Source organism: Panthera tigris, chromosome A1, assembly GCF_018350195.1.
Source record: "Panthera tigris isolate Pti1 chromosome A1, P.tigris_Pti1_mat1.1, whole genome shotgun sequence".
Taxonomy (NCBI): Eukaryota; Metazoa; Chordata; class Mammalia; order Carnivora; family Felidae; genus Panthera; species Panthera tigris.
In genome coordinates, this window is record NC_056660.1 from 109,274,561 (window position 1) to 109,300,101 (window position 25,541).

The 25,541-nt window shown below is 36.4% G+C and overlaps 1 protein-coding gene across 4 annotated transcripts in view; it reads right to left on the bottom strand.

Moving 5' to 3' along the window:
- AFF4 (AF4/FMR2 family member 4) overlaps positions 1 to 25,541 on the bottom strand; it is a 104,803-nt gene that overhangs the window by 42,774 nt on the left and 36,488 nt on the right. For 3 of the 4 annotated variants that reach the window (XM_042983810.1, XM_042983800.1, XM_042983815.1), the window contains 4 exons: positions 16,175 to 16,301; positions 11,741 to 12,535; positions 9,928 to 9,972; positions 5,891 to 5,977 (listed from right to left, as the gene is read on the bottom strand). In XM_042983810.1, the coding sequence (XP_042839744.1) occupies positions 5,891 to 5,977; positions 9,928 to 9,972; positions 11,741 to 12,535; positions 16,175 to 16,301 (1,054 nt within the window). Of the gene's footprint in view, positions 1 to 5,890; positions 5,978 to 9,927; positions 9,973 to 11,740; positions 12,536 to 16,174; positions 16,302 to 19,916; positions 19,941 to 25,541 lie in introns of those variants that run through there. The other variant, XM_042983819.1, reaches the window with a different exon arrangement.

Here is a 25,541-nt window from a genome sequence, read left to right on the forward strand (position 1 = left end):
AAGAGTACACAAAAATCCCTCACATTTATGGTCAATTTATTTTCCATAGGGTGCCAACATGATTCAATGGGCAAAGAACAGTCTTCTCAATAAATGGTGCAGGGACAACTGGATACGCACATGCAAAATAATGAAGTTGGACACTTATCTCACACCAAATATAAAAATTAACTCAAAATGATCAAAAACCTAAATATAAGAGGTAAAACTATAAATTCATATAAGAAAATATAGATGTCAATCTTCATTACTTTGAACTGTGCACTGGTTTCTTAGATATGACATCAAAAACACAAACAAAAACAACAACAAAAGATAAACTGGACTTCATCAAAATTAAAAGATTTTTGGGCTTTAAAAAACACCATCAAGATAGCAAAAAAGACAACCCACAGAATGGGAGAACATTTTTGCAAATCATACATCAGACAAGGGACTACACTCTAAGGTACACAAAAAACTCCGATGAATAATAAAAAGACAACCCAATTTAAAAATCAGCAAAATATGGGACACCTGGGTGGCTCAGTCGGTTAAGAGTCCAACTTCACTCAGGTCATGATCTCACAGTTCAAGAGTTCGAGCCCTGCATTGTGCTCTGTGCTGACAGCTCAGAGCCTGGAGCCTGCTTCAGATTCTGTGTCTCTGTCTCTCTCTGCACCTCCCCCACTTGCACTCTATCTTTCTCTCAAAAATAAATAAACATTAAAAATCAGCAAAATATCTAACAGATATCTCTCCAGATCAGATACACAAAGGCCCTAGAAGCCCATAAAAAGAGTCTCAACATTACTAGCCATCAGGGAAATTAATATCAAAACCACAAGGACAAACCACTTCACACCCACTTAAAATATCTAGAAGGGTAATAACAACTTCGCCAGGATTTGAAGAAACTGCAAGGCTCATACACTGCTGGTGGAAATATAAAATGTAGCAACCACTTTGGAAAAACATGAGGTAGTTCCTCAAAAGATTAAACACGGTTACAATATAACCCAGCAGTTCTACTCCTAGGTATATAAAACCAAGTGAAAACAACTGAAAACATATGTCTACACAAGCATTTCTACACTCACGTTTATAACAGCAATTTTCATAATAGCCAAAAATTGAAAACAACCCAAATGCCAAACAACTGATAAAAAGATAAACAAAATGTGATATATCCATAAAATGAAATATACATTTAGCCATAAAATGGAACAAAATAATGATATATAACATAAACAAATCATGCCAGATGTAAAAATATCTGGTCATAAAAGACCACATATTGTATACTTCAATTTATATGAAATGTCTAGAAGAGGCAAATGAATAGAGAAATAATGTAGAGTAGTGACTGCTTTGGGGTTAGGGTATGAGACTGGAGGATACAGAAGGGTAACTGCTAAGTAGTATAGGGTTTCTTTTGGTGGTGATGACAATGTTCTAAAATAATTGTGGTTATAGTTACATAACTACGAATATATTAAAAACCAGTTAACTGTATGTTTTAAATGAACTAACTGTATGGTATGTATGTTATGTACCTTAATAAAACTGTCACCTAAAAAAAAATTATGAATGGACTTGCATTCATAAGCCAGAACTATGAAATTAAGTTCAGAGTCTTTTGATAAACTCAAGCTTTAATTTTACAATTTAAAAAAAAAGTATACCTATTAAATAATTCCAGATAGAATATTAAAAATAATTATTCAATCCAAAAGAACCTCAAAAAAAGAACAAAGAAAGAATTGTTGGGACAAATGGAAAACAAATAGCAAATAGTACATTTAACATTGTCAGGTACATTTAATCCCTACAATAAAAACAAAAAACAAACAAAAAAAAAACCCTACAATACCAATATCAATTACTACATTAAAAGGAAATGGTTTAAACACTCCAAGATTAAATGCTAGAGACCGGCAAACTAAAAAACCAAGACCCCAAATTATATGCTGACTATAAGAAACTCACTTCAGGGGCGCCTGGGTAGCTCAGTCAGTCAAGCATCCGACTCTTGATTTCAGCTCAGGTCATAATCTCAAGATTCAGGAGATGGAGCCTTACACTGCTATCAGCACAGAGCCCGCCTGGGATTCTTTCTCCCTCTTTCTCTCTCTCTCTCTGCCCCTTCCCTGCACATACACACCTGTGTGTGCACACACTCTCTCTCAAAATAAACATTTAAGAAAGTCATTTAAATATGAAGCCACCAATAGATTAAAAATAAAAGAATAGAAAACGTTAAACCTTGTCAATAGTAAATTAAAAGAAAGCATGAATGGCTATATGAATCTCAGACAAAGTAGACTTCAGAACAAGTATTAATACCAGATATAAAAACCAACACCTCATGATGGAAAAAAAAAAGGGGGGGGGGATCAAATTATCAGAAAGATATAGCAATCCTAAATGTGTACATACCTAATAAACAAAGCTTCAAAACACATGAACCCAAAATGGATAAAACTCAAAGAGGAAACAGAAAAATCCATAAATACAGGTGCAGATGTCAACACTCTCCTTTCATTACTTGATAGAATAGAAAGTGAGTAAAAATGTAGATGACTAATCACTCTCAACTAACTTGATCTGATATATACAGAACATATTCTATATAGTGTACATAAAGGTCACCAAGAAAGATCATATAATGGCCATAAAACATTTAATAAATTGGTATTATATAGCATATATTCTCTAACAAGAACATAAATAAATTAGAAAATTAGTAACAAAGGGTATGTGGAAAATCCTCAAATATTTGAAAATAAAACCACATGCTTCTAAATAACCCATGGATCAAGGAAGAAGTCACACAGGAATAAAGAAATATTATGCAATGAATGATAATACAAACAATATAACACAATTTGTGAGATACACCTTAAGTAGGGCTCAGAGGTAAACTGTAGTTTTAGAGAAAACAAGAAAGGTTTTACAATCTACTATCTAAGCCTTCATCTGAAAAAGTTAAAAGAAAAGTACTCCTGGAACCAGTATTGCACTGTATGTTACCTAACTGTAATTTAAATTAAAAAAGAAAATAAAATAAAAAAAAGAAGTTAAAAGAAAATGAAACTCACAATAAGTAGAATGAAGACAAGGAATAAACAAAGAAATAGAAAACTGAAAAAAGTAAACTATGGTTCTTGGAAATGATCAGTAAAACTCATAAACCTAGCTAGTTTAGTCAAGGAAAATGAAAAAAAGAGAGAAAATGCAAATCACCAATAAAGGGAAAAAATGACCACTAGAGATCCTAGAGGCATTAAAAGAATATTTATATTATTTACAAATAACTCTATGTCAATAAATTTGAGTACTTAGAGGAAACGGAAATTATAAAATTGACACAAGGAACAGAACATCTGAATAGCTCTTACATCTAATAAAAATTTTGAAATTATAATTTAAAACCTTCCAATAAAGACCACTATGGGCCCAGATGGCATCGCTGTTGAAGTGTATTAAAACATTCAAGGAAGAATTAATACTAAATTTCACAAACCAGTTCAGAATATAAAGATGAAGAGAACTTTTCCCTGTTCCTTTTAAAGAGCCAGCACTCCCAGATACCAAAATCAAATACAGACATTAAAGAAAACTACAAATAACACTCCCTACCTAGCTGGGCCACCACCCCCCCCAACACACACACACACCCCCACCCCCACGGCAAAAGATTTGAACTGGCACTTCCAAAAGAATAGTCAATAAGCTCATAAAAAGAGGTTCAACATCATTAGTCATCAGGGAAATTACAAACTAAAACTAGTAGGAGATACCGCTGCGTGCCCAGTAAAATGGCTAAAACTCAATAGACAATACCAAATGTACACAAGGATGCAGAACAAATCAAACTATCATATACTACTGAGGGATGCGAGTGGGGTGAAGTAAAAGCGTGATAAAATCACCTTGGAAAATATTAGGTTAGTATCAACTTAATATGAACTCAGCATATGACTCAGCAATTTGACTTTTTACCATATATCCCAGTATTTACCCTAGAAAAGAGAAAACTTAAGTCCACACAAAGACTTGTAAGTCACTATTTATAGATACTCTATTCTTAATAGCACAAATCTGGAAAAGACCCAAATGTTCATCAACAGGTAAATGGATACACAAATTCTGGTATTTTCATACAACACAAATAAAAAGAAACTCAGGAATAAAAAAGAACAAATTACTGATATGTTCATGAACATGGACGAATTCCAAAAATACATGCTGAACAAAAGAAGGCAAACATATATGCAAAAGAATTACACACTGCATGGCTTCCATTTATGTGAAATTCTAGAAAAAGCAAAACTTATCTGCAGCTACATGAAACATATCAGTAATTGTGAGGGCCAGTGGTGGGGGTGAGGCAGATTGCAAAGAAACGTGAGGGGACTTGGCAGTGATGGAAATGTTCTAATTATTCAAAACTGCAATTACGTTAAAATAAAAAATGGGGGTGTGCTTATGATCCCAGGAAAGGAGAAAGCTTCTTTAATAAGACATTAAAAAATAACAGCTTCATGAAAGAGAAAATTCTACATATTCATCAAAATTAACATCTTCTGGACCACAATACTTAAAAAGACTCTAACTGGGAGATACATTTACAGCATATAGAAGAAATTATTAAATCCAGAATTCACAAAACAATAAACACAAAAAGAAATCCTCCTAAAATATTTTAAGTGAAGGATGCAAGCCAAAGAGCAGAGGAAACAGGTAAATTTATCCACACAGAAATCACATGGATGACAAATGTGTAAAGAGATGGACCCCATGAGTAATCTTGGAAACGGAATACCATCTTGCACTCAAAAGACTGGTGCTTAAAATAACAAATGGTGATGTGCATGTGAGGAATAATAGGGACTACAAGTGAGAGTACTGACTGGTACAACTGATATGGAGGGAATTTAAGAATATATATTAAATATATAATCAATAATTCTACTTCTTACTTTTCACCCAAAAAAAACCTCACGCACACAAGAAGGCATGAAAAAGATACCCACTAAAGCAATGTTTATAGAAATGAAAACTTGGCAACAACTTAGATACCAAAGTAAAATAATTCAACTAAGATAACATTTATACCATGGATGCAAATAAAAGAAGTAAAATACCTCTATATGTAATATATTATCAGTATACAATAAAGATACATAATAACATGGAGAGGTCTTTCAGACCTGTTGCTGATTAAAAATACAGAATAAACTGGTGCAGAAATAAAGTACATGAGAAAGTGCTTACATGTAATGATCACATATATATGTATGTAAATGCATATGAAAAGACTTGCAAAGGTATGTATGAAAGTAGCTCCGGTAAGATGGAGGAGGCAAAATTGGGGAAAGCTATTATCAGGGGTCCTGATCAAACTTCCACAAGGAAAATATATTCTTTTATTGTTCATGTAAATATAAATTAATGTAAAAAAAAAAAAAGCATATCTGCTGATTGTAGATGAGCTTGGAACTGTTGTCTGAGGAACCTCCATCCATAGCACATATTTACAGTTGCTACGTCCAATGGAAAGGAGTTCCTCAGACAGTCTGAGAAGCCTTAGCGCCTGCAGCTTAGAATACCATAACAGTTTCCAACAAACTTTGATGCCTTTTTAAAAGGATAAAAGAATAATTCTCTTCCCAATTGCCTCCAAAGCTTTTTCAAGAACTTCTTAATCCAAGTCGCTCTTGATTCCCTTATCTTGTTTTATTTTCTTCATAGCAATTATCACTATCTGAACTTATGTATTTATTCACTTATTTATTGTCTGTCTCCCACTAGAATGGGAATGGCAAGACAATTTTGAATTCATATGATTTTAGTGAAGCCATTGAGAGTTTTCTAACAGAATCAAAGACACATGTTATTTACTTACCTTAGTTGGAAAAGGAAATTTGGAAGGTTCTGTTTTGCATGGTGTATGAATAGCCGTTAGAGGGGGAGGCCATGAATGCGTCATCTCCTGAAATGTAATTATTACAGTTTGTTTTCAACCAGTTCAAGGATAAAAGTTACATAGCTAAAAACCAGATTTATATTATAAATGCTGGTTTCATGGTAGCTCCTCCAAAAGTATACATACTTGATCGGTAAGTATTAATTAAGCACAATTGTGTGCAAAGCACTATGGGGGCAAGAAACAGTAAGATAAATAATATACACTCCCTGGCTTCAAGAAGCTTGGAGTTAGGATGCCGAAACCTGTGAAATGTCACAGAAATCAGCCTGTGATCAAACACAAGGCACACAGTACAATGCTACTGAGGAAGAGCCGGCTGTGAGAGCTGTGATGGGGGTAATAATAAGAAAAGGAGGTAACACTGTGTGCCTGTAATGGGCCACCTACTGTGCTGTTTTACCTGTCTGTTCCTCATTTAGTACTCACAATGATATTAGGAGGTAGATACTGTTATTACCCTGACTCTGCGTAGGATGAAACTGAAGCACAGAAGTTGTCCATTAAAAGTCATACACGTAGTAAGTAATGGACACACAGTTGCACCCTAGGAAGTCGGGCTGCAGAACCTATTAACTGATAGGAAGTTTTGGTCAGGTGGAGGAAATCAGAAGAGAGATATCAAAAGCACATGAAAAGGAAGACAGACAAGCAAGGCCATAAGTATGATTTCGTTCAATGCCTTCTGTTTAATCATATGCCAACTATGTTCAAGTGGAGATTTGGATAAGATCACAATGTATATGTTAGAAGAGCAGGGGAAAGAGAGAGAATCAGATTTAGAATAAGGAGGGAGTGTTTTATTTCTGGCATATAGCTCAAAGTAAGCCATCAGGTAGACTGAGAAAATACAATAAATTAAAAGTGGTACAATTTTTAGGAATTTACTCTGTAGCTATACCCACATAGTTAGGTAAAAATACATGTTCAAGGGGCCTATGCTTAAAAAATGGAAACAACCTACATATCCAACAGCACAGAAATAATTACCAGACAGTCATACAATGGAACACCAACCAGACAGTAAAATGAGTAATTTTAACTACTGATATGAAATCATGTCCACAATATACTGTTAAGTGATAAATACAAATCATAGTCTATGTGCTAGTAAATGCTCATATATGAAAAAAAATCTCTAGCTACCTGTGGGCAACAGAATGACAGGAGGAGGAAGGGACATGGGCATGTGATACAGTCTATACTACCTGAACCTCATAAAACAGCCACCTGCACTGTAATGGCTCTTTATCTTCTTACAACGCTTTATTTTTCAATGGCATTTCATGTTCTCAAATAATATTACATAGTTGATTATTTCCAATATCCTACTCTAGAACATCAATTCAAAGGGTGCAATACTATCATTATTATCACCACTGTATCTGAAGGGCTTGATAATGGCAGGTGCTCAATCAGTAAGCCTTGAATTAATCTTTTTTTATTTTACAATAAACATGTATCATTTTTAGATTAAAACGTTTTTTCTTTACGTTCATGATGGAGTTCCTAGAAACAGTAGGACTACAAATATCAAGAAAACATGAAGGCAGTCAGGACCAGAAGTTCCTTACACACTGCATACAGGGAAAGGAAACAGAAACTCATGCACTCTAGGTTTTCAGTGTGCATTTTACACTTCAAATACCAAAGTACTCTCAACAGAAAATCTATGTAACTCCATCATTAAATGTCAGAGCACCTATTAAACCCAAGGCCATGTGCCAAGCCCCGTATATACAAAATGTATAATAAATGGTCAGTAACATCAAAGAGTAATTAAATATAAGAAATCTAAGATTCTTCCAGGTATTATAATATCATGCATTTTTGAGGATGCAAGAGAAAAGATAAATGCTGTTAAACTTTTTATATACATGGCAACTGAAAAATGCACACTATGTGAGATTCAAAGGAAAGACTTATTTTTGTGATCTGATGGTCTGACATAGGGGAAAGAAGGATTTCACTGGGATTCTAAGAAAAAAATAGAATCTATATATGACTGAAGACTAAGGAGAAACATATTTCACGCAAGTTTACTTTAAAAAGGTAAAAGAGCAAGTATATGCCTTAGTGAAACCAATTTGGCAAAAGTGGTGAATCAATAGCAAAAGAGGTTAGAACCGGCCTATAGAAGGTCTAGAATGTTGAAGCTGGACACTATTCTTTCTATGGGGCTTAGAGACTCACTGAAAACTTCTAAAAAGGAAATTAACTTATGAAGACAATGGATTAAAAAGAGAATCTGGTAGCAATATAGATGACAGAGGAGAAGGGAGACTCAAGGCAGAAAGGCAAAGCAAGGACTGTATATTGCAATTTTTGAAGCTCAAGGTGGCAGAAATGGAAATAAAGGAATGGTATTTCCAAGGAGTATTCAAAGCGTACATGTAGTTTTGTGATTAAACAGAACATGAGAGAAAATGAAGATTTTACACTTATAAGCACATGAGAATGGTAGTACCACTAATAGAAGGAAGTCTAATAAATCTGCCTTTAGACATGATGAATCTAAAAAAAAACAGGGAGAAATGCAAATGGACACACAGCTACGAGGCAAGGAAGAGACATAAACCACAACCCAAGGGAGGCTAAGCAGGAGATAAAGACTGAACTGCTAATAGTTGAAGCCATTAACAATAAAGGAAAATTAAGACAGAGCAAAAAGAGAAGGAGAAGCTAGAAAAAAGGACCCATATTTAAAAGATAAAAGGGGCACCTGGGTGACTCAGTCGGTTGAGCACCCAAGTCTTGATTTTGGCTCAGGTCATGATCCCAGGGTTGTGGAATCAAACCCCATGTCAGGCTCCATGCTAAGGATTTATTCTCTATCTCTCTCTCTCTCTCTCTCTCTCTCTCCCTCTCTCCCTCCCTCCCTCCCTCCTCCCCAGGCCCCCTTTCCCACTCTCTCTCTAAAATAAAAATTTTTTTTAATTTTTAATTTAAAAAATAAATAAAGAGAAGAGAAGACACAAAGGTTTCCAAAAGGCAGAGAATGAGACAAGGGTGGAAGGAAATAAAAACAGTGAAGCATAGTAACAGTCAAGGGAAGGAAGAATCAGGTTTCCAGAAGTAAAAAATAAAAATTCTTTAAAACAGCAGAAACAGCAGAGAACTCAAATGAAAGCCCCAGTGAAGGGGAAGATAATGACCTTAGACAAACAGGTTCAGCAGAATGATAGAAGTATATCAAAGACTGCAGTGGGCTGAAGAAAGGAAGGAGAGAATAAAGTGGAGGCAGCAAAGCAAGTAGTCTTTCAGAAGTATCCACAGTGAAATGCACATATAGACACAAAAACTCAGGAGCTTATGCAAAAAGTACAAGTAATATGTAACTTAACAGTTTTTCTCTATTGAGCCAAAAGCAGTCACTGTCACTCATTAATTTCCTGGACTTTCTCTTTTTCCGACAGACAACTTTTTCTTTTCCCAAAAGAGGAATACACATTTTGGTCACGTGTCACTTTTAAACATATTCCACTCAACACTCAAAATGAGCAATATTCAGAGGTCTTTCATTGTAGGATTTGACCAGTATGTACAGAAGAATTACAAAGCAAGTTATTTTCAATGAAATGTTTTGACTGGTAATTACTGAGTTTTTTAGCACTTAAATTAACTGATCAGCCTTAGAAAGTGCAATTATATTTGTTTTCTTCCTCTTTTCAAGGCAAAGTATTAAACCTGGAATTTGCTTTACTTAAAAATGAAAAACAAACAAAACCAGTTCTTTGAGGGCAGACAGTAAACAAACCAAATGATTCAGAAACTAAGTATGAAAATAAGCAAAATAGAGTCAATTACTTTTTAAGGACATAATGAGGTTATGCATGTAAGCAATTTCCTGCTTCAGATCCTTTGAGAAATATTGGGGAGAAGAGAGAAAAAGATAGCAGAGCATCATAAATAAAAAAGACTGAAACTATTAAAAAAAAAAAAAATCAACAACTTACTTTAAGAATTTCATCCACACAGCTCACATCACCAGAAGCAGATGCCTTAAGAGGAAAAGAAACACACATTAAATTTGGAGTCATTTATTATTAGATTTGTATCATTTGTTGTACAGATTTAACAACATTGCTAGAAAGTGAATTAAATTTAAAGACATATTTATTGATCCCACTACTCTAAATCACCACACTAATTAGAACCTTTGGACAAAGTTCCTTTAATGTCAATTTTTCAAGCTTTAAAAAATTTTAATCATCAACTGTACAGGATGTAAAGAACTTTGTATTTTTCAGAAGTTTTAAAAAGTCCTATCTTTCTTAGATTAGAAATAAATTTTTAAATGTTATTTTTCAGGTGAGAAACTTATCAAAAATTTAAAGTTTATTTATATACAAAATATTCCATGATACTGAAATGTATCATTTCAAACAAAATAAAACCAATATTATTGAAAGAATACTTGTCTGGAACAGAATGGACATTTTATATAGCTTTTCATAAATTATGGAAAAGTTGTTTATTCTAAAGCACAATCAGGAATTAGAGAGCTAAAGTGTGAACTCAAATCCACCTCCAAGGATCATGTCATCTGAAGAAAGAACAAACAACCACGTCACTGTTCTCTTGCAAGGAGTTCTTAGATGACACATGCCATGAACAACAGTTTCCCAAGTCCATAGGAAAAATGTTTCAATGTTCTCAAAATAGCACCTGACCTATCCTTGATCCCTCCAACCACGTTTTAAGCTATAAACTATGACTTTCAGTTACTGACACTACTTTTGAAAATTTTATTTTAAAATTTACATTAAAATATAAAACTTCTATTTCACAATGAATGCTCAATTTCTTTGGTTATTCTGATGCTTGGTATACAGTTATAATGCTGTAAATTTCAAACCACCAGTATGAATTTAGAGCAGCTGCCTCAAACCTTTAAGTTTAACCAGAGAAAAGATCATGGAAACCAAACCTCACAACATTACCAACTGGATGGATCCTCAAAAATCTTAACATTCCCTACAAGGAACCACTGCCCACATCTCATTCATGAGTATCACAATGAGAAAACAAGTTAATTTTTTTAAACACAATATGTATTATTTCATACAATCAAAAGGAGGAAATCTAAGATATTGATCTCACAGATAGTGCTTTTATTCTGTAACTGTTATTTGAATATTTCAAAATAGTGAATGGCATTTTCTCTACTGCCCAAGAGGGGAAGTTAACAGGTCTGTGGATCCACTTGAGAGTCAATGACAAGCCTTTTTTTAAACATATATACACCTTCTCATTAAAACAGAGAGGGGCGCCTGGGTGGTTCAGTCAGTTAAGTGTCTAATTCTTGATTTTGGCTCAGGTCACAATCTCATTGTTCCTGAGACTGACCCCACATTGGACTCTGTGCTAACAGCGCAACGTCTGCTTGGCATTTCTCTCTCTCTCTCTCTCTCTCTCTCTCTCTCTCTCTCTCTCTCTCTCTCTGTCTCTCCCTCTCTCTGTTCCTCTCCCGCTCATACTCTCTCTCAAAATAAATAAACATTAAAAAAAAACCCAACAACAACAGAGAGACAAACTGCTTCACAGAGTCGTAACAGTAAAAGCTCTAGGGGCGCCTGGGTGATTCAGTCAGTTCAGCATCTGATTCTTGATTTCAGCTCAGGTCATGATCTCATGGTTCATGGGATCAAGCCCTGAAACGGGCTCTGGGCTAACAGCATGGACCCTGCTTGGGATTCTCTCTCCCTCACTTGCTCCCTCTCTCAAATAAACATTTAAAAAAATAAAAGTTTTAAATGTGTGACTTACATCCAATGGTTGGGAAGGTATTTTCAGCTTGGTAAGATGTGCTTTGCTACTGGGCTTCAGTTCGGTCATGCTGTTGCCATGGGATTGGCTACTGTAGTGCTCAGAGGACAGCTTTGGTTCCATGGACTCCTGTCCATCCATGGGCCGCACATAGGCAGTGGGTTTCTGTAACATTGAACTGGACTTTGACATCAATGAAGGTGGGAAAGACTGATTCGAATGTTGCCCACTTGAAAAAGGTACACGGGAAGGAGAATCCCAGTTTGCATCAGGGTCCCGAGGTGATTTGGAACGCTGATGTTCCTTGCTATGGTGATCATTCCCATGAGATCTGGAATGACTGGAGCTTAATGAAGAAACAGCCTGGGGTTTTCCAGGGCTGGAAGAGCGTGATTTGGAGTGTTCTGATCCATGCTGGCTTTTTTTCCGACTGCTGCTCCCACTACTGCTGTATGAGTCACGGTCGTGCCTCTGGCCACTACTATTAGTGCCACCACTGCCACCTGCACTGGTCCGCTGGCTACTGTGTCCACTCTGCAAGCCGGAGGACCGTTTCTGAGACTGAGAAGTACTGGGAGCAGGTCCTACTGGAGTCCATTTGCTACTCTGATGAGAGGTCCCATGTCTCTGTTCGAAGAAATTAGGATTCGATTTTTCATCTGCTGTTGGTGGTACTGTAGGCTTGGGAATTGCAACAAGCTTTGGTATAGATCTGTCTCCTATGAAATCCTTCATTTCATCGTAATTTCCAAGCATACTCTGAATACGACTTGATAGCTTATCTTCTTTGCTAGTCTACAAAAAAAATTGCAAAATAAAATTATATAATTAGCATAACCAGAAATAAAAGATGCTTCTAAACGGACTTTCCAAACTTCAAATGCAAAGGGATTTTTCAAAGAGAAACCTCATGTCCTATCTTAAGGTTAACATCTCAAAAGCAAACTCCAAACATATAATTTTTATAGTGACAAAAAAAAAAAAATACTGAAAGTGAAAAACATTCATGCTAAAACACAAATATTCTAAAGGACATTGAGATATAGCAGCACTCTCAACAATAGCCAAATTATGGAAAGAGCATAAATGTCCATCAACTGATGAACAGATAAAGAAATTGTGGTTTAGGGGCTCCTGGGTGGCTCAGTCGATTAAGCGTCCGACTTCAGCTCAGGTCACGATCTCGCGGTCCGTGAGTTCGAGCCCCGCGTCAGGCTCTGGGCTGATGGCTCGGAGCCTGGAGCCTGCTTCCGATTCTGTGTCTCCCTCTCTCTCTGCCCCTCCCCCATTCATGCTCTGTCTCTCTCTGTCCTAAAAATAAATAAATGTAAAAAAAAAAAAAAATTAAAAAAAAAAAAAATTAAAAAAAAAAAAAAAAAAGAAATTGTGGTTTATATACACAATGGAGAACTACGCGGCAATGAGAAAGAATGAAATACAGCCCTTTGTAGCAACGTGGATGGAAGTGGCGAGTGTGATGCTAAGTGAAATAAGCCATACAGAGAAAGACAGATACCATATGGTTTCACTCTTATGTGGATCCTGAGAAACTTAACAGAAACCCATGGGAGAGGGGAAGGGAAAAAAAAAAAAAAGAAGTTAGAGTGGGAGGGAGCCAAAGCATAAGAGACTCTTAAAAACTGAGAACAAGGGGGTGCCTGGGTGGCTCAGTCGGTTAGGCGGCCGACTTCGGCTCAGGTCATGATCTTGCGGTCCGTGAGTTCGAGCCCCGCATTGGGCTCTGTGCTGACAGCTCAGAGCCTAGAGCCTGTTTCAGATTCTGTGTCTCCCTCTCTCTGACCCTCCCCCGTTCATGCTCTGTCTCTGTCTCAAAAATAAATAAACGTTAAAAAAATTTTTAAAAAAAGGGCGCCTGGGTGGCTCAGTCGGTTAAGCGGCCGACTTTGGCTCAGGTCATGATCTCGCGGTCCGTGAGTTCGAGCCCCGCGTCGGGCTCTGTGCTGACAGCTCAGAGCCTGGAGCCTGTTTCAGATTCTGTGTCTCCCTCTCTCTGACCCTCCCCCGTTCATGCTCTGTCTCTCTCTGTCTCAAAAATAAATAAACATTAAAAAAAAAAAAACAAAAAAAAAAACTGAGAACAAACTGAGGGTTGATGGGGGGTGGGAGGGAGGGGAGGGTGGCTGATGGGTATTGAGGTGGGCACCTTTTGGGATGAGCACTGGGTGTTGTATAGAAACCAATTTGACAATAAATTTCATATATTGAAAAATAAATAAATAAAAATAAATAAATAAATAAATAAATAAATAAAAATAAAGGACATTGAGAAATATGTAGAAAAGATTCCAGAAGGGAAAAAAATACAAATTTCACCAATAAATATATTGGAATAGTAGTAAAAATCTTTTGAAAAGTCATGTGCCTTTATGTCTTTCAGTTCTAGGTCAGCTGCTGAGCCAACACTCATTATTTTAGCAATCTAGGAAAACATTGCATTACTTAAGAGTTCAATGTTACAGTTAGAAAGAGAAACAAAAATTTAATGAAATGAGTTATATCCAACTGACATTTTTAAAAATTTTAATTTCTTCTGTTACTGTGACTAACAAAAGTCAACAAAAAATTAAGAAAGGAAAAGCCAGTGATAAAGTTTCAAATATTAATTCTATTAATTCTGACCAACAAACACAAGTTTTGAAGCCAATGGTACACACTTTAAGTTTTGAAAATCATTCTTGGAGGGACACCTGGGTGGCTTAGTCAGTTGAGCATCCGACTCTTGATTTCAGCTCAAGTCATGATCTCACAGTTCAGGAGATCGAGCCCCACCTAAGGCTCTGTGCTGTGTGGAGCCTGCTTGAGATTATCTCTCTCCCCCTCTTTCTCTGTCCCTACTCTGCTTGCAGGTGGCGCGCGCTCTCTCTCTCTCTCTCTCTCTCTCTCTCTCTTTCTCTCAAAATAAATACATAAACACTTAAAATTAATACTAAAATCATTCTTAGATAATAAAGTCCAAGATGTCTACAAGCTTTAGGACTCATTCACGTTCATACGCAAGAATGAGAGTAAGCTTACTGATTACATTAAAGAAGAAATCAACCACTACTATTTATTTTGAGATTGGCATGAATTGATAATAACTTTAGATTATTTGAAAATCAGTCTGACCCCTATTAAACAAGAAAGGCAAATATATAGACAGCATCGAGATCAGGAATCAAATCCAATTCATTACATTGTAATTATAAAATAAATGGTAGTATGAATCAAAGATTCTGGACCAATCTCTTGTTTTTTCCAAAATGTCTTTAATCTCTAATTCCAAACCCCAGGTTTTGTGTCACACTCATATAAATGATGTCAGTATAACCTTAAAAAATAAAAAAAATGGCTTCTACAGGTCTCATAAATGGCTTCTACAAACACCAAATGTTTTAAGAACAAAGTCAAACTATGTGTTATATTTATATTTCATCAGAAAAAAAAGTTTAATACACTCTCAATCTCATACTGCAAACCCACAATGGTCATTACTGTGACAATATATACTATTACAGCCACCATACATAGCCTAAGCCTTTAAAAATGTAAGGCTAGATCAAATGAAAGCCAAAGGCAAATCAAGTATTAGAGACATTTATGTCCACTGCAGCTATGTTAGAGTCAATCAGAAGTGATATGTACTGTTTTATGCAATCCCAAATCAAGTACAATGATAGCTATAAAAATAGCAATTGGTTCAATTTATTGAACGTCTCTGACAACATGCTTTTAACGTAAATTGGAATCTGTTAATTAACCACATAAAAAAGAAAGATAACTTAGTATACGGTAACAGAAAAAGGAACCAGACTGATAGTGAAAACACATTTATTCAAACATACTAATAGTCATTGATACTTAGTTTACTAAGTAAGCAAATGGCAAGAAACAAGACAGACACAAAGAATATCTGAAATAAGTGTCTTTGATTGATGTTATACCCAAAGAACCTAGGAAACAGCAGATGACGCGTACCCATTTACAAAATATTAATTTAATTCAGAAAGGTGAAATGCCTGCCCAGGATTAGTGGTAAAGCCAAGAATATAGAGATAAATGCTTGAGTTAATCCAGACCACATTTTCAAGACTATGAGATAGCAAAGGGGAGATGGAAGGAGGTATGGGTTTGAGGACAATTTTAGGATGCTAACAATATTGTTTCTTGATCTAGATACTGATTATATAAGAGTGTTCATGTTGTGAAAATTCTTTCAGCTAAAACACTTGTTTTGTGTACCTTTCTGCATGTTATACTCCAATGACAAGTTTATCCCCAAAAAGGACATTCTGATTTAGAGGAAAGGAAAAAATGTTAAATGGTATACATATTAGTAACTCTTTCCTACTATAAAAATTCAATTTTAAACACTTTCTTAAAAGGAAAACTGTCACACTACTGGCGGGGGGGAACATTCAAAGGACAACTTACAACTTTGTATGGTTCAGCAAAGAGAGGAGAACTAGGTGGGAAGGCGTCTTCGCCCTGCTGAATTTCCTGATTCCGCCTTTCCCGTTCTTTCATACGCAGCACATTTCGGTCTTCACGGTTCATGTTGCTAAGAAGAGAAACACAATCTTTGTATTATAAAAAGAAAAATTAAATGTTCTGTACTCGTTTTGTGAGTTTAAAGCTTCAATCAGAGATTCCCTTTCAAGTTCCAAGTAATAACAGGCATTAGTGCGGAAGCTGGGTACTGGTAATGGTTTTACCAACTAATACCAAGTGTCTTGCATAACTATCGAGACAGGAAACACTAGCCCAGACTATTAGGATCCACCCCATTGAAACATTTAACCTCATCAATTTTTAAAGAATTCAGCTAGCTAAAAGTCAGCTAAAACTTATGGAAGGTTGTACTTAAACCCAAATCCTTAGCATTTCCTATAAGCCTTTCATGGCTTCCTCTTCAGAAATCTAACTATTCTTTGCCATTAGAGGCACACAACCCACTCCCACCTACCACTCCCTTCCCCCAGGTATCCAGTGCTTTCCTCTACTTTGCATCTCCTTGATTCCTTTTTGTCTCAAACACAGCTTCCTTGGTGTCCATCCTTAAGGCAGTCTAACCTCGCTTTGCTGTTGCTCTAGATTCCCTAAAAAACGACATTTCTGCTCTAAATACATTAATATTTCAATTAATACCTCAATAAACGGCAGGGGCACTGGGTGGCTAAGTTGGTTAAGCGTCCAACTTCGACTCAGGTCATGATCTCACAATTTGTGAGTTCGAGCCTCGCATCTGGCTCTGTGCTGACAGCTCAGAGCCTGGAACCTGCTTCAGATTCTGTGTCTCCCTCTCTCTCTGCCCCTCCCCTGCTCACGCTCTGTCTCTGTCTCTCAAAAATAATTGTTAAAAAAAAATACCTCAATAAATGGCAAAACTGAGGCTTTCAGCAATAGAATCTAAAAATAACTTGGGTTAGTAATAGTAGTCGAAACTGTACTGAAAAAGAGTCAGTCTTTTGGGGTGGAGGGGAAAATGAGGGGGTCATTTCTACAAACATTACAGCATTTTGTATTTTCACTAAGAACAAAACAAAGAAGATGAATTAAAATTTTGTAAATGGGTACACATTATCTGTTGTTTCTTAGGTTCTCTTTCAGAGATATTTGCCTCTCCCTTGTTTCTTGCCATTTGCTTGCTTAGTTAACTAAATGTCGTTATTTATAGCAGCAGGGACCTTTGGTTAACAACGTAAAGGATGCTGAGCCCCGGGACAAGGTATTACCAGAGACTCTGCAACATTCTTCCCTGGGGATAGAGTAAATCAGCTATCCTGGTTTTATTTAAAGGGAGTGGGGAATCCTGGAAGAGACCAAAGGGAAAAACCAGGTTGTATGTGTAGAGCCTTTCTAGCCTTATAATTCATAAATCTAATCAGAAAATTGAAGTAAATCAAGATGGGAAATAAATTATAATTGTAAAATTAGAATGGACAGCAAAACCAATATATTCTTGAAGATTTTTATAAGTGGTCAGAACAGTGCAAGTAAACATTCAAAAATAAAACTTTGTGATTTGCACAATTTAGTATCAAAGTAAATTAATGTTCAAAAAAATATTCTAAATGCTCGAAATGTGTATTAAGGTGTTTCTATGTGTACAATATTCTAATACACTTAGACAAGAATATAAGCTATTTTGAGGTACTGAAGTAATATGTGCTTTCTTTGGTCTCCCTGGTACTTAGTACCATACAGAACCACAAAAAGTATTTGATTCTTTCTTTAATAAATACCAGAAAACATCTACACTTCAGTATTCAGAGAGCGAAACCGAAGAACATAATATTATTCTACAATACACTTGAACCAATTAATAAGTGTATATCACTAACAATCAGGTTTCAGAGAGAATGCTGTAAACCTTTACACCTCTTCATATGGTGCTACAGCATATGAAGTGATCTGTATCCTAAGAGTCTAGGGAATGTGTTAAATACTAATTTCCTTACACTTCCTGAATTCGATTTCTGAAATATTTTTTTAAAAAAAGAAATGCCTTCCCTAAACCATGATTTAATTAAAGTGCTAAAATAATCATGCAAAAAACACTTGTACATTTATTACACAAATAGATATGATTCCCACAATAAAAGTCCTCCAATAATCCAATACAAAAATGTTTTCTTAATGTAAGTCATCCAACTGAATATTCCCTTTTAATAAGACTGCCAAGAAGCAGAACAAAATTAAATGATTGCTTATAAGAACTAATATCCCAGTTATAGCTCTTATTCTCTAATTTTTTTAAACTTTTTTTTAAAGTTTATTTATTTTGAGAGAGACAGAGAGAGCAAGTGGGGAAGGGGCAGAAAGAGAGGGGGAGAGAGAGAATTGCTAGCAGGCTCCATGATGTCAGCACAGAGTCCAACGTAGGGCTCGAACACACAAACCGCAAGATCATGACCTGAACCAAAACCAAGAGTCAGACGCTTAAGTGACTGAGCCACCCAGATTCCCTCAAATTTTTTTCTGATCAGCCTTACTTTCACATATAATTTATTGGATCCACATTTGTTCCTGTGTTTTTGAACATCAATACCTCTGCCTAAGATAAAGTTTCCCACAAACAATAATTCCAGTAATCTGAGCTCCCTTAAAATTAACATGAAATTTAAATATAAGTCAATTAGAAGTATATCTCTGCTGCACAGGCAAGCTATTATATAGCATATCCCTCAGGAGATTTGCAACTACCAGAATGAAAAAGGATTGTTAAAATTAGCAAATTGCTACATCAAAACAAAATCTGTGGGACTACCAGATAAAATAATTTTTAAAAGCATAACAGCAAGTAGAAAGGAGAGTTCTCTAAATTTTTTAATTGCTTAAGGTAAACTGTTCTTAAGTACCTATCAAGTACTTATGTTAAGTTGATATGTTTATTTCAAACAGCATTCTATGGTATAGCATAATGATATAGCAATTTCATTGTTTCAAGATTGAGCAAATGAGTAAATATACCAAGACTTCTAGGGATCCAGGCATGTTACTATGAAAGAAGAGAGATTATAAATATAGAAAGGAATAAAAAGAAAAAGAACCTTTGAGGACTAGGAACTAGTAGCAGTACAACGAACACAGGCTTTTATTTTAAAAATCTGTATGTCTATCTGCCTGCCTGCCTGCCTGTCTATTGAGAGTGTCTCCAGCTCTGTTCACTGAAAGCGTCTGTGAGCACTGACATCCCAGAAAAAAGAAGCACCTTCAGTACCCAAATTCTGATTTCTAATATCATTTCCTACGAAAATGGAACAAGACTTCTTGGAGAAATAGCTCATTCCAAGGCTACAGCAGATAAAGTACAAATAGACCTTAAAATATCTTGTTTTAACAGCAAGAAAATGCACAAAAACATATGGGGACATATGAAAAGGGCATGAGAAGCAGCCAGAAGGTGCTCCCATCAGTCAGATTTAGAAACATGAGCATCAAAATAAAGACAAAAATGGAATATAAGCAAATGAACAACAACAACAAAAGAACCCCTCAGTCTACAGTAATAATAGCAAAAAATAAAAGAACGAGAAATAAAGCAGGGAGTAAATGCCTTCTTTAAAAAACAATGTCAACTAATCAATATAGAAGAAATAAAAGAATTAGAAAATCACTTTTTTTGTGAACACTGAATTAATAATTGAGACCAAAATCATCAATAGGTGCGCACCTGGGTGGCTCAGTAGGTTGTGCATCTCACTCTTGATTTTGGCTCAGGTTATGATCTCACAGTTGTGGGATGAGCCCTGCTTAAGATTCTCTCTCTCCCACTCCTTCTGCTCCTCCCCCGCTTACACACATGTGTGCTCTCTCTCAAAAAAACAAACAAAACAACCATCAATGGATGCTAAAACCACTGGGGAAAAAATTGGGGGGAACAGAATATTCAGTATCACCCCATTGACCATTAATTAGAAAAAAAATTTTTAATATAGAGAAGTAAACAATACCCTTAATCAAGTAATCAGAGTTAACATTATCAATAATGGGATAAAATAACATCATGTGCGGCACTAAATGAGGCACTAAAGACATATCACTACCTAGGTATTCTTTCTGCTAAAAATTTAACCTGCATCTAATCAGGAACAAGCAGACAAAACTTAAGTTGAGAACAATTCTGCAAAATTGGCCTGGACTCTTCAAAGATGTCAGTATCATGAAAAGAAACACAAAAAGAGGCTGGGGTTACTTTTATATTCTTCTATATTCAAGGAGACACAACTAAAGGCTGGATGTGATTCTTCATTTCCCAGACACTAGTTCTGGGGAGAGAAAAATGGTTGTGAAGGACATTATTGGGAAATTTGAGTATGAACAGTATTTCAGATAATCCTATCAATGTTCAGCTTTTGAACTATGAATATTGTATCTAGTAATGTAGGAGAATGTCCTTGGTTCTTAGGACGTACACAGCATATGTGGGTGAAATGTCATCATCGTGTCTGCAAGTCTAAAATGGTTTAGCACCCATCTAAATATAGATCTAGCATGTGTAGAGAGTGAATGAGTGAGAGAAAGTTTGTGTATGTGTGTATGCAAGCATGCACGCACACAGGGAGGTTGGAAGAAAGGAGGGACGGAGGGCAGGAGGGAAAAACAGACAAGAACTGAACAGTAGAGCAGGATCGGCAATTACAGTAAAAATATTGACAACTGGTACATCTAGATCAAGGGAATACAGACATATGTTATACTTTATTATATAGGTCTGAAATTTCCTTTAATGTTTATTTTGAGAGAGAGAGAATCCCAAGCAAGCTCTACGTTGTCAATGCAGAGCTTGATGAGGGGCTCAATCTTACAAACCATGAGATCATGACCTGACTTGAAGTTAAGGGTTGGACACTTAAGAGATTAAGCCACCCAGGTGCCCCTGAAATTTTTTAAAATAAAAGATAGAAGGAAAAGAGTGATAACATTTATACAGGAGAGCACTATGGGTACTTTCCAGCATTTTCACCCTTGGAATTTACTATCAAACTGTCTCTTCTCTAAAGATTAAAGTATTTCTCTCAAAGACAGATACCATATGTTTTCACTCTTATGTGGATCCTGAGAAACCCATGGGGGAGGGGAAGGGAAAAACAAGAAAAAAAAGAGGTTAGAGTGGGAGAGAGAGCCAAAGCATAAGAGACTCTTAAAAACTGAGAACAAACTGAGGGTTGATGGGGGATGGGACGGAGGGGAGGGTAGGTGATGGGCTTTGAAGAGGGCATCTTTTGGGATGAGCACTGGGTGTTGTATGGAAACTAATTTGACAATAAATTTCATATAATATAAAAAAAAAGTATTTCTCTCATGTCTAACATGTGCCCCCCCGCTTCATATTTCCAAGTTCAAATTGATCATCCAAATCTCAACTCGTCCTCTATGTCACTGTTTATTACACTTGAGAAAGTGTAATAGCATTCTTGGCTAACAGGGGACACTATGAACATGCCAAGTTTCAGTTCCCCTACAGTAACAAGGGTGCCAACCTAAAACAAGATATTAATATTAAACATTAAGATAGTAACATTAAACATTAATATCTATTATTTATTAAATCTATTTATTAACTTAATAAATACACAAGAAGCATCTATTATATACTTAGTACTGGATAGAGAACAAGAAGAATTTGTCCAGGTAGATAATAAAATTTACTATAAAGTCATCACCATTATCAAAACAGCATTGTAGTGCACAGAAATGAACTAAATGCTCTGCAAAACAAAACCCAGAAATAAACTCAAAGATACATCGGATATTAACAGTTAAAAAATCCAATCCAATGAGAAAAGAATGTTTTATTTAAAATCTTCTATTTACTAACAAGAGCCAAGTATTTTTCTAAAACGACATAGTCATTAAAATGGTAAAGTGATGTTTCAAACTCAGAAAAAATAAACTCTTTAATTGAGCAACCTTACTTGTGGGGATATAACCCACAGAATTAGCAGTACAGCCATAAGCTACAAAGATGTTTAGTGAAGCACTTCTGTTAATGGTAAAACAATTGAAAATAACAAAATGACCAAGAAGAGAAAAAATGGTTAACTAAATAGTTAAACCACAGTTTTTTAATAATAAACAAATGAGGCAGGTCTTTGCCAATGAACTTGGAGGAATTTCCCTAATTGCTGCTTTGTGAGAATACATAGATGCAACACAACGTATAGTATGACTGATCATTCTTTGTTCAGGGTAAACTAGAATTGTTAGGTGTTGAGTATATCCATAAGAATTAGATTCAACTAACTGGACTAACATCAGAATGTAACAACTAATATTCTCACAAGCTAAACACCAGGACACTGAAATGTGAATATACAGTTTTCATATATAAGACATAGGATGTCTTCCTATTTAGCTATCTCTTCTTTATTGGTCCTCAGCAAATGTTTTGGTTGTTCATATAAACATGAATAAGGAGTATTCTTCCACCTACACATTTTTCAAAAGAGATGAACCTTAATGGTTTTGTTTCTCCAATTACAAAAGCAATACTGTTTGCTCAAATACTCTTTGCTCAAAACTTAATATAAATTAGAAATTAAAAGTCATCAACAATTTCACTTTCCTGAAATAATACTGTGAGGAGCCACATATAATCATACACATGAAGAAATTATTACACACATGATTCTTATTTCATTTAGTAAACAATGAACATAGTTCCACATCAATACATATGAATTTTCAGTCTTTTATTGACTGTATAGTATTTGTTTAACCAGAAAGCCCCTGATAGATTGTTGGGCTATATCCAGAATTTAGTATTTCAGACATTACAGCGAATTTGTATGTATGTGAAACTATTGTGAGGGTATATGCTATATCGCTTTTAATTTATATCACTAAAGTGCTTTCCAAAATGAATGAATCAGGGACACCTGGGTGGCCCAGTCAGTTGAGCACCCAACTTCAGCCCAGGTCATGATCTTGTGGTCCATGAGTTCGAGCCCCACATCAGGCTCACCGCTGTCAGAACAGAGCCCACTTCAGATCCTCTGTCCCCCTCTCTCTACCCTCTCCACTCATTCCCTCTCTCTCTCTCTCTCTCTCTCTCTCCAAAATAAAACATTAAAACACACACACACCAAAAACACACAAACAAACAGGGGTGCCTGGGTGGCTCAGTCAGTGAAGTATCCAACTTTGGCTCAGGTCATGATCTCAAGGTTTGTGGGTTTGAGCCCCGCATCAGGCTCTGTGCTGACAGCTCAGAGCCTAGAGCCTGCTTCAGATTCTGTTTCTCCCTCTCTCTCTGCCCCTCCCCGGCTTGTGCGCGCTCGCGCTCTCAAAAATAAATAATAAACATTAAAAAATTAAAAAAAGGGATACCTGGGTGGCTCAGTCGGTAAGGCATCAGACTTCCACTCAGGTCATGATCTCAGGTCGTGAGTTCGAGCCCTGTGTCGGGCTCTGTGCTCACAGCTCAGAGCCTGGAGCCTGCTTCGGATTCTGTGTCTCCCCCTCTCTCTGCTCCTCCCATGCTCATGCTCTGTCTGTTTCTCAATAATAAGTAAATATTTTAAAAATTAAAAAAAAAATTAGGGGCGCCTGGGTGACTCAGTCAGCCAAGGGTCTGACTTCGGCTCAGGTCATGACCTCACGGTTTGTGAGTTCGAGCCCTGCATCACGCTCTGTGCTGACAGCTCAGAGCCTGGAGCCTGCTTCGGAGTCTGTGTCTCCCTCTCTCTCTGCTCCTGTTCACATTCTGTCTCCCTCTCAAAAATAAATAAAGATTAGGGGCGCCTGGGTGGCTCAGTCGGTTAAGTGTCCGACTTCAGCTCAGGTCACGATCTCGCAGTCCGTGGGTTCGAGCCCCACATTGGGCTCTGGGTTGATGGCTCAGAGCCTGGAGCCTGCTTCCGATTCTGTGTCTCCCTCTCTCTCTGCCCCTCCCCCGTTCATGCTCTGTCTCTCTCTGTCTCAAAAATAAATAAACGTTAAAAAAAATTTTTTTTAAATAAAAAAAATTAAAAAATAAATAAATAAATAAAGATTGAAAAAAAAAAAAAGACTGAATCAATGGATTGCCTACCAACAAAATAATGAGACTGCCGTTTAATCATGCCATTCTCAATCCTAGGGCATGAGTCTTTTTAAATTGTGTCACCAATCTAAGAGGGAAAAAATCCAATTTCATTTGTTTATTTCATTCATTCATAAAATACATGAGCCTATCCATTATTGCTAGGCACTGGGCTAGAAGCTAGGGATAAAACGGAAAACGACACATAGACAGTTCTTGGCCATCTTACAGTCAACTGCATTCTACTGAATTTCTCTGATAGCTAGGTTGTACTTTTTTGTGTTAGCCATTATACTTCTTCTTTTGTGAACTGCCTATTCATGTCTTTTGTCCATTTTCCTATTAAAGTGACAGTCTTTTAATTATGTGATAACTATGCTTTCTCAATTTGTCACATATCTTAACTGAGGAATACCAGGTTAGGATTAAATCTTTTTTTTTTTTAATTTTTTTTAATCTTTATTTATTTTCGAGAGAGAGAGAAAGAGAGAGACAGAGTGCAAGTCGGGGAGGAACAGAGAGAGGAGACAAAGAATCCGAAGCAGGCTCCAGGCTCTGAGCTGTCCACACAGAGCCCAATGCAGGGATCGAACTCACAAACCATGAGATCATGACCTGAGCTGAAGTGTCACACTTAATCGCATGAGCCACCCAGGCGCCCCGGATAGGATTAAATCTTACACTGACGTGTGCATCCTCACTCTACTGAGTACCGCTTCAAGTCTTCTGCCTCCTCCTCCAAGATCACCACCAAACTGTACTGGCAGGTTATGCCTAAACTTTTCAATCTCTTCACAATACGTAAACTGCACTGCAGTTGCAGAAATTTGTCAGTACTCTCTGGACTTGTTTCTGCTTCCTTCTTTCATCTTGATCTGGAAATGCTCAGCCTCTCTGGAGTTTTCCATTCTTTATTTCTGTGGGGTAACTATAATTAAGCTAAATAAATAATTTTAAATTCCTATACTACAAATATTATGCTATCTAGATCTTAATTCTCACTTATCCAGTATCTAAAGAGACCAAAAATGAGTTCAACTATGGACAACATAGGATTGGAGGACTTAAGGAAGGAAACAGTTGGCTTTGACTGGCAGCCCCCGCCACCCACTTCACTTGTTACAAAAGACTCATCCACCACTAGCAGCCCCAGTCAAGTCAAACTGTATTTAGAGAGGAACCATGCAAATTAGAAAGAGGTCACCTCTCAGACATTCATATTTCTCTGAAGATTCTTAGGACCTCTTGGGAAAAAAGAAGGGCAATGACGGA